Here is a 9,830-nt window from a genome sequence, read left to right on the forward strand (position 1 = left end):
CCTTTCTCAAGATAGGCCCATTTGCCCAAAAAAAAAAAAAAAAAAAAAAAAATTTTTTTTTTTTTTTTTTTAAGATTTTTTTTTTTAAAGATCGAATTTGGGGGGTTGTAGCTCGATGACCAGAGGTCACAGAAACCCCACATTTGGGGGGGGGGTAGGCAGGTGAAGAGCTACCCCACAACTGGTTAAAATATGGGACGGCTATCATTTATGGTTCCGGAGATACGGGCCTGCTTGCACAGCCTGTCAGAAGCTACATTCAGAGCGGCCAGTATAAATACAAGCTGACACACTACAGCAGACTGATAGGATCACAGTGCTTATAATAATTATTTGTATATTACTTATGGTAATTAACCCCTTGCCACCCAGGCCAATTCTGACACTTCTCTACTACATGTAAAAATTATCATTTGTTTTTTGCTAGAAAATTACTCTATGGTGGTCTTTGCACTTTTTATGTTGCAGGGTACAGAGCTGCACGATTCTGGCTAAAATGAGAATTGCAATTTTTTTGCTTAGAAGATAGATCACGATTCTCTCATGATTGTTGCGGCGTAACATCATCTTTCACATTAAAACAAAACAAAAAAAATGGGCTAAATTCACTGTTTTGTTTTTATGGTTTTTATTATTCATTGAAGTGGGAAAATGCAGTGTGACATAACATATTGCAGCAATTGCCATTGTACTCCCTGGAGTCTCTGCTAAAATATATATAATGTTTGGCAGTTCCAAGTAATTTTCTAGCAAATAATATTGCTTTTTAACTTAAGAAACAAGTGTTGGACTTTAAGTGGTTAAATTTAGTTACAATGTTAGTTAGTTACAATGTTTCATTTTGTTTACAAACTTCGCAGACTGCCCAGATTTGTTCTTTACACACAGAAGTGTATCCCTTTGATCTAAGAAGGAAGTGTCAGTTACAATGTTTCCTGTTAAAAACTTGGCAGACTGCCCAGATATGTTCTTTTGATAGCTGAAAGTCTCTCCACTTGTTATATGAAAGAATCAGCAAACTCTGTATTGAAGATCGTCAGGGGGGTTGAATCGAGATCACGATTTTTTTAACGATTAATTGTGCAGCTCTAGCACGGTATTTGCGCAGCAATTTTTCAAACATGTTTTTTTGGAAAAAAATGTTTCATTCATTAAAAAAACAGTTAGTTAAGTTAGCACAATTTTTTTTTGGTATCCTAAGCGATGCTTTACAGTTTTTTAGGTTCTAACGATCTAACGATCGTGGCGTATGTAACCTGTGTGTATCTGGCTCTGATACTACCAGTGCCTACCCAGCCACTGACTAGTATCTCTCCCCAGCCTGTCCCCACACACCCTCTCACCTGCTGACCTGTGGATGGGGGAATCACTCCTGCAGTGTTATTGTGTTCTGCCAGTGCGTACAATGATCAGTGTTGCTAACTTTAGCTGGCAGCACTGATTGTTTTAAGAAAAAAAAAACAGGCTGGTTGTACTCAAGTTGATTAATAGATTGACTTGTGTAAAACCAGCTAGCCCATACATAGATTGACTATGGCTGGTCTCTGCATAATTGGCGTAATTTCAATCCATGTATGACCCGCTTAACCACTACTCAGTCCCTAAATATCCTTCCACTCCTGTACATAGTGCACACTGTCATACTCTCCACACTCCTCTCCTGTACATAGTGCCCACTGTCATACTCTCCACACTTCTCTCCTATACATAGTACCCACTGTCATACCCTCCACACTCCTCTCCTGTACATAGTGCCCACTGTCATACCCTCCACACTCCTCTCCTATACATAGCGCCCACTGTCATACCCTTCACACTCCTCTCCTGTACATAGTGCCTGCTGTCATACACTTCTCTCCTGTACTTAGTGCCCACTGTCGCACCCTCCACACTCCTCTCCTGTACATACTGCTCACTGTCATACCCTCCACACTCCTCTCCTATACATAGTGCCCACTGTCATACCCTCCACACTCCTCTCCTATACATAGTGTTCACTGTCATACCCTCCACACTCCTCTCCTATTCATAGAGCCCACTATCATACCGTCTACATTCCTCTCCTGTACATACTGCCCACTGTCATACCCTCCACACTCCTCTCCTGTACATACTGCCCCATCATACCCTCCACACTTCTCTCTGGTACGAACTACCCTCTGTCATACCCCCTCACTCTTCCTGTACATACTGCCCATTGTCATACCCTTCACACTCCTCTCCTGTACATAGTGCTTTTTTCCGCACCCTTTGTACTCCTCTCCTGTACATAGTGCCCACTGTTAGACCCTCCACATTCCTCTCCCTCACCTGCACATACTTCCCACTTATATACCGTCCATACTCCTCCCCTATGTCGCTTACCCACAAAAACAGTTCTTTAAAATTATACTGAATATCCTCAATGTTACCAGCTCTAGAATGGACACACTTTTGTTAGTTCAACTAAAGGAAATATCAGTTCTCATATTTGTTCTGCCCCATTATTAGTACTCATTTAATTTTGTGATTACTACTATGATGTATAGAGGAACATTGGGGATCTCAGCTACTCTAAATATAGCACTTATATAAAAAAGTGGCCCTGAAAATATTTTTTAAATGTTGGCAACTGTGCACTTAGGCACTGCCCAAGGACCGCTGGGTCAGTAGGGGGCCCCATGAGAGGCTCCTGGGATCCTGTGATAATAAAGCGGTAGTAAACTTTCCTGACATTACTACTTTTTAGAGGCCCTGGGGTAGGTTATGCCACAACGTACAAGTATGCACAGCATATTAGCACATTAGTGTACACTTCAATTTTCAGACTGAGCCCTCCAGTGCTGCGATGAATCAGGCGGGGCCCGGGCGCTTCCATCTTCACCCGGTCTTCCTTCTGGGTTCTGTGCCTTTGGTCACTTGCCTTGGCTGGGCTGCGTTCATGTCATTCCCACGCATTTATTTATTATTTATTACACCCCATTCACACCTCCGCGACAAAACGCCCGACGCCGGCCGCTCGTGCCGCTGGAGGGGAGAATTCCCATTGCTGTCTATGAGATGGTTCACATCTCATAGACGCCGTACACCTGCGGCATGAAAAAAAGTCCCGAACCCTTTTTTTCAGGCAGCATTGGCGTTCGGCCATACAAAGCAATAGGAAGGATTTGTAAAAAAAAAAGTTACACTATTCGCGGCAAAATACGCCGCGTACGCGGCGTTACTTGTCGCGGAGGTGTGAATGCAGCCTAAAAGGCCCCACCAAAATCCTCAGCACCAGGCCCATGATGTTCTTAATCTGGCCCTGGCTCCGGGCATTTTAGGCTGAGCAGCCCATTTTTTTTAATACAAATCAGGGAAGCATGACATGTTTGTTATTTAATTTATTTGGGTTTAGAGGGTGAGGTGGGTGCAGGGTGCGGTGGGTGTAGAGGGTGATGTGGGTGCAGTGTACAGAGGGTGAGATGGGTTCAGAGGGTGGGGTGAGTGCAGAGTGTGAGGTGGGTGCAGGGTGCAGAGGGTGAGGTGAGTGCAGGGTGCAGAGGGTGAGGTGGTTGCAGGGTGCAGAGGATGAGGTGGGTGCAGAGGGTGGGTGCAGGGTGCAGAGGGTGAGGTGAGTGCAGGGTGCAGAGAGTGAGGTGGGTGCAGAGGGTGGGGTGGGTGCAGAGGGTAGGGTGGGTGCAGAGTGTGGGGTGGGTGCAGAGTGCAGAGGGTGGGGTGGGTGCAGAGGGTGAGGTGGCTAACGAATATCTATAAGCCTGAATAATTTTCGGCCAGAAAATTTGATAAGGGGGGGCCAACCCGTCCATATGTCCATGCATATGTACCACCTAAAATCTCTATTTGTATGTGGAATATCTCGGAAACGATGTGAGATCTAACGTTAAAACCACTTGATCTTACCGGATCTAACGAATATCTATTAGCCTGAATGATTTTTGGCCAGAAAATTTGATAGGGGGGGCTGATGACGGGTTAGCCCCCCCAGCAAATAACTGTTAATATTGCTTCGTCTGTGTGAGATCTAACGCAAACAATGATTGATCTAACCTGATCTAACAAAGATCTAACAAATTGCATAAAAAAAAGTCAAAATTTCTAATAAGGGGGGGCTAACCCGGCAGAGGTACCCTCATCCGGAGGTACAAGGGGACCCCAGTGACTTGCTGGGTTCCCGATTCCACTGAAAGGATCCCAGGCTGGGTGCCGTACGATTGGGGGGTCGGTTTGAGGACCCGGAGGCAGGTTGTCCAACAGAGCCTGAACCAACCAATCGGGGATCTGGTGACCAGAGTACTGACAGGTATGTTTGCTGCCCTCTGGTGACCAATGCAGAAATCTACTGGGAGGATTCGCTCCGTCTATCTACCTAGCTCAGTTATTGTAATTGGCCCGTGGCAGAGGCCCTAGAGCCGGGTCTGTGAGAGAGACCCTAGAGCCGGGCCTGTGAGAGGGTCCCTAGAGCCGGGCCTGTGAGAGGGGCCCTAGAGCCGGGCCTGTGAGAGGGGCCCTAGAGCCGGGTCTGTGAGAGAGGCCCTAGAGCCGGGTCTGTGAGAGAGGCCCTAGAGCCGGGTCTGTGAGAGGGGCCCTAGAGCCGGGCCTGTGAGAGGGGCCCTAGAGCCGGGCCTGTGAGAGGGGCCCTAGAGCCGGGCCTGTGAGAGGGGCCCTAGAGCCGGGCCTGTGAGAGAGACCCTAGAGCCGGGCCTGTGAGAGGGGCTCTAGAGCCGGGTCTGTGAGAGAGGCCCGTTCCTCCCAGAAATCCTAAGTGACGTCTCGGCTGCCAGGCTTATGAAAAGGGGTCTGTCCGGGGGGACTTCACCCACTCTGTCCGGGGGCACTTCACCCGCTCTGTCCGGGGGGACTTCACCCACTCTGTCCGGGGGCACTTCACCCGCTCTGTCCGGGGGCACTTCACCCACTCTGTCCGGGGGCACTTCACCCGCTCTGTCCGGGGGCACTTCACCCACTCTGTCCATTGGCACTTTACCCACTCTGTCCCGGGGGCACTTCACCCACTCTGTCCATTGGCACTTTACCCACTCTGTCCCGGGGGCACTTCACCCGCTCTGTCCGGGGGCACTTCACCCGCTCTGTCCGGGGGGACTTCACCCACTCTGTCCGGGGGCACTTCACCCGCTCTGTCCGGGGGGACTTCACCCACTCTGTCCGGGGGCACTTCACCCGCTCTGTCCGGGGGCACTTCACCCACTCTGTCCGGGGGCACTTCACCCGCTCTGTCCGGGGGCACTTCACCCACTCTGTCCATTGGCACTTTACCCACTCTGTCCGGGGGGCACTTCACCCGCTCTGTCCGGGGGCACTTCACCCGCTCTGTCCGGGGGCACTTCACCCGCTCTGTCCTGGGGCACTTCACCCGCTCTGTCCGGGGGCACTTCACCCACTCTGTCCGTTGGCACTTTACCCACTCTGTCCGGGGGGCACTTCACCCGCTCTGTCCGGGGGCACTTCACCTGCTCTGTCCTGGGGCACTTCACCCGCTCTGTCCGGGGGCACTTCACCCGCTCTGTCCGGGGGCACTTTACCCGCTCTGTCCGGGGGCACTTCACCCGCTCTGTCCGGGGGCACTTCACCCGCTCTGTCCGGGGGCACTTCACCCGCTCTGTCCGGGGGACTTCACCCTCTCTGTCCGGGGGCACTTCACCCGCTCTGTCCGGGGGACTTCACCCGCTCTGTCCGGGGGCACTTCACCTGCTCTGTCCTGGGGCACTTCACCAGCTCTGTCCGGGGGCACTTCACCCACTCTGTCCATTGGCACTTTACCCACTCTGTCCGGGGGCACTTCACCCGCTCTGTCCGGGGGCACTTCACCCGCTCTGTCTGGGGGCACTTCACCCGCTCTGTCCGGGGGCACTTCACCCGCTCTGTCCAGGGGCACTTCACCCGCTCTGTCCTGGGGCACTTTACCCACTCAGTTGGAGTGGCGACGAGTTACAAGTTGGTACTATACAGAGCAGTACTGACTGCGCTATCTAATATCCAGGCCTGATACTGCAAGGTTCTCTCTCTTCCCAATTGATGTTGGCCGTGTTGGGCCTGGAGGATAAGGCATTGGAAAAGCCCTTTGTTCGCTGTCTGGACCCTCGCTCACTATTTGTCTCTACAACTGCACCCCTAGACAACGCCAGGGTAACTTAACCACTTCCATACCGGGGGGCACTTACGCACCTTCCCGCCCAGGCCAATTTTCAGCTTTCAGCACTGTCGCACTTTGAATGACAATTGCGCGGTCATGCTACGCTGTACCCAAACAAAATTGATGTCCTTTTTTCCCCACAAATAGAGATTTCTTTTGGTGGTATTTGATCACCTCTGCGTTTTTTTTGTTTTTTTTGCGCAACAACTAAAAAAAGACTGAAAATTTTGAAAAAAAATTAAGTTTTTATTTTTTTCTGTTAATTTTTTTGTAAATAAGTACGTTTTCTCTTTCAATTACGGGCACTGATATGGCGGCACTGATGGGCACCGATGAGGTGGCACTGATAGGCGGCGCTGGTATGCGGCACTGATGGGCGCTGGTATGCGGCACTGATGGGCACTCATGGGCGGCACTGATGGGCACTCATGGGCGGCACTGATGGGCACTCATGGGCGGCACTGATTGGCACTCATAGGCGGCACTGAAGGGCACTCATAGGCGGCACTGGGCACTCATGGGCGGCACATATGGGTGGCACTGATGGGTACTTATGGGTGGCACTGATGGGTACTTATGGGTGGCACAGATGGGCACTGATAGGTGGGCACTGGGCACGGGTTGGCACTGTGGGGTGGCACTGATGGATCCATGTTGCCAATCAGTGCCCATTTGTGGGCACTGATTGAAATCTTTTTTTTTTTTTCTGTCTTTTTTTTATTTATATTTAAAAAAAAAAAAAAAAATGTGCCCATTTTTTCTCCGTGAGAGACTCTTTACCTAGATCGGTGTTGCGGGGGATTCACTTCACCCCGAGGGGGAGGGGCTTAATCACTGCAATGTACAGAGATCACCCTGAGGGGGAGGGGCTTAATCACTGCAATGTACATAGATCACCCCGAGGGGGAGGGGCTTAATCCCCACAATGTACAGAGATCACCCCGAGGGGGAGGGGCTTAATCCCCACAATGTACAGAGATCACCCAGAGGGGGAGGGGCTTAATCCCCACAATGTACAGAGATCACCCAGAGGGGGAGGGGCTTAATCCCCACAATGTACAGAGATCACCCAGAGGGGGAGGGGCTTAATCCCCACAATGTACAGAGATCACCCAGAGGGGGAGGGGCTTAATCCCCACAATGTACAGAGATCACCCAGAGGGGGAGGGGCTTAATCCCCACAATGTACAGAGATCACCCAGAGGGGGAGGGGTTTATTCCCCGCAATGTACAGAGATCACCCAGAGGGGGAGGGGTTTATTCCCCGCAATGTACAGAGATCACCCCGAGGGGGAGGGGTTTATTCCCCGCAATGTACAGAGATCACCCCGAGGGGGAGGGGTTTATTCCCCGCAATGTACAGAGATCACCCCGAGGGGGAGGGGTTACACTGATGAAAAGTGAAATGTGATTGGTTGTTCTTATCTCATGAATGGTGCGTTGTGTTGCAGGACGCGGAGGAGCAGCTCCGTGACGTACAGAGGGAGGTGGAAGATTTGCGCTCCTGGAAGAGAACTCTGGTGGACTTCCTCTGTGAGGACGAGGAAACCTTCCGCATGGAGGAATGCTGCAAAATCTTCAGCTGCTTCTGCCAGAAATTCCAGACCGCCGTCAAGGTGAGCGAGGGGGGAGGCGGCTTGTACGAGACAGGCGTGGTCTCATCGGTTGCTATGGGCAACGGCACCAGTAGTGATAGAAAGAGAGAGAGAGAGGAGCGAATAGAAGCACAGAGTGGAGGGGGGAGGGGAATCTCCTCCCCCAATGGAAGATTTCCTCCACCCCCTCCCCCAATGGAAGATTTCCTCCACCCCCTCCCCCAATGGAAGATTTCCTCCACCCCCTCCCCCAATGGAAGATTTCCTCCTCCCCCTCCCCCAATGTAAGATTTCCTCCACCCCCTCCCCCAATGGAAGATTTCCTCCACCCCCCTCCCCCAATGGAAGATTTCCTCCTCCCCTCCCCCAATGGAAGATTTCCTCCACCCCCCTCCCCCAATGGAAGATTTCCTCCACCCCCTCCCCCAATGGAAGATTTCCTCCACCCCCCTCCCCCAATGGAAGATTTCCTCCACCCCCTCCCCCAATGGAAGATTTCCTCCACCCCCTCCCCCAATGGAAGATTTCCTCCTCCCCTCCCCCAATGGAAGATTTCCTCCACCCCCTCCCCCAATGGAAGATTTCCTCCACCCCCTCCCCCAATGGAAGATTTCCTCCACCCCCTCCCCCAATGGAAGATTTCCTCCACCCCCTCCCCCAATGGAGGATTTCCTCCACCCCCCTCCCCCAATGGAAGATTTCCTCCACCCCCTCCCCCAATGGAAGATTTCCTCCACCCCCTCCCCCAATGGAAGAATTCCTCCACCCCCTCCCCCAATGGAAGATTTCCTCCACCCCCTCCCCCAATGGAAGATTTCCTCCACCCCCTCCGTCAATGGAATATTTCCTCCTCCCCCTCCCCAAATGGAAGATTTCCTCCACCCCCTCCCCCAATGGAAGATTTCCTCCACCCCCTCCCCAATGGAAGATTTCCTCCACCCCCTCCCCCAATGGAAGATTTCCTCCACCCCCCTCCCCCAATGGAAGATTTCCTCCTCCCCTCCCCCAATGGAAGATTTCCTCCACCCCCCTCCCCCAATGGAAGATTTCCTCCACCCCCTCCCCCAATGGAAGATTTCCTCCACCCCCTCCCCCAATGGAAGATTTCCTCCACCCCCTCCCCCAATGGAAGATTTCCTCCACCCCCTCCCCCAATGGAAGATTTCCTCCTCCCCTCCCCCAATGGAAGATTTCCTCCACCCCCTCCCCCAATGGAAGATTTCCTCCACCCCCCTCCCCCAATGGAAGATTTCCTCCACCCCCTCCCCCAATGGAAGATTTCCTCCACCCCCTCCCCCAATGGAAGATTTCCTCCACCCCCTCCCCCAATGGAGGATTTCCTCCACCCCCCTCCCCCAATGGAAGATTTCCTCCACCCCCTCCCCCAATGGAAGATTTCCTCCACCCCGTCCCCCAATGGAAGAATTCCTCCACCCCCCTCCCCCAATGGAAGATTTCCTCCACCCCCTCCCCCAATGGAAGATTTCCTCCTCCCCCTCCCCCAATGGAAGATTTCCTCCACCCCCTCCCCCAATGGAAGATTTCCTCCACCCCCTCCCCCACTGGAAGATTTCCTCCACCCCCTCCCCCAATGGAAGATTTCCTCCTCCCCTCCCCCAATGGAAGATTTCCTCCACCCCCTCCCCCAATGGAAGATTTCCTCCACCCCCTCCCCCAATGGAAGATTTCCTCCACCCCCTCCCCCAATGGAAGATTTCCTCCACCCCCTCCCCCAATGGAAGATTTCCTCCTCCCCTCCCCCAATGGAAGATTTCCCCCCCCCCCTCCCCCAATGGAAGATTTCCTCCACCCCCTCCCCCAATGGAAGATTTCCTCCACCCCCTTCGCCAATGGAAGATTTCCTCCTCCCCCTCCGCCAATGGAAGATTTCCTCCACCCCCTCCCCCAATGGAAGATTTCCTCCACCCCCTCCCCCAATGGAAGATTTCCTCCTCCCCCTCCCCCAATGGAAGATTTCCTCCTCCCCCTCCCCCAATGGAAGATTTCCTCCACCCCCTCCCCCAATGGAAGATTTCCTCCACCCCCTCCCCCAATGGAAGATTTCCTCCACCCCCTCCCCCAATGGAAGATTTCCCCCACCC

At 52.4% G+C, this 9,830-nt stretch overlaps 1 protein-coding gene across 1 annotated transcript in view; it reads left to right on the forward strand.

The window, feature by feature from the left end:
- Window positions 1-7,819, forward strand: part of LOC120923280 (FH2 domain-containing protein 1-like) — a gene marked incomplete at both ends in the record, with an annotated part of 30,818 nt that extends 22,999 nt beyond the window's left edge. Inside the window, one exon of the mRNA XM_040334954.1 lies at window positions 7,585-7,819. Coding sequence (XP_040190888.1) covers window positions 7,585-7,819 — 235 coding nt within the window. The remainder of the gene's footprint in view (window positions 1-7,584) is intronic.
- Window positions 7,820-9,830: the final 2,011 nt, after the last annotated feature.

The sequence above is a fragment of the Rana temporaria genome, unplaced genomic scaffold, assembly GCF_905171775.1.
Source record: "Rana temporaria unplaced genomic scaffold, aRanTem1.1, whole genome shotgun sequence".
NCBI lineage: Eukaryota > Metazoa > Chordata > Amphibia > Anura > Ranidae > Rana > Rana temporaria.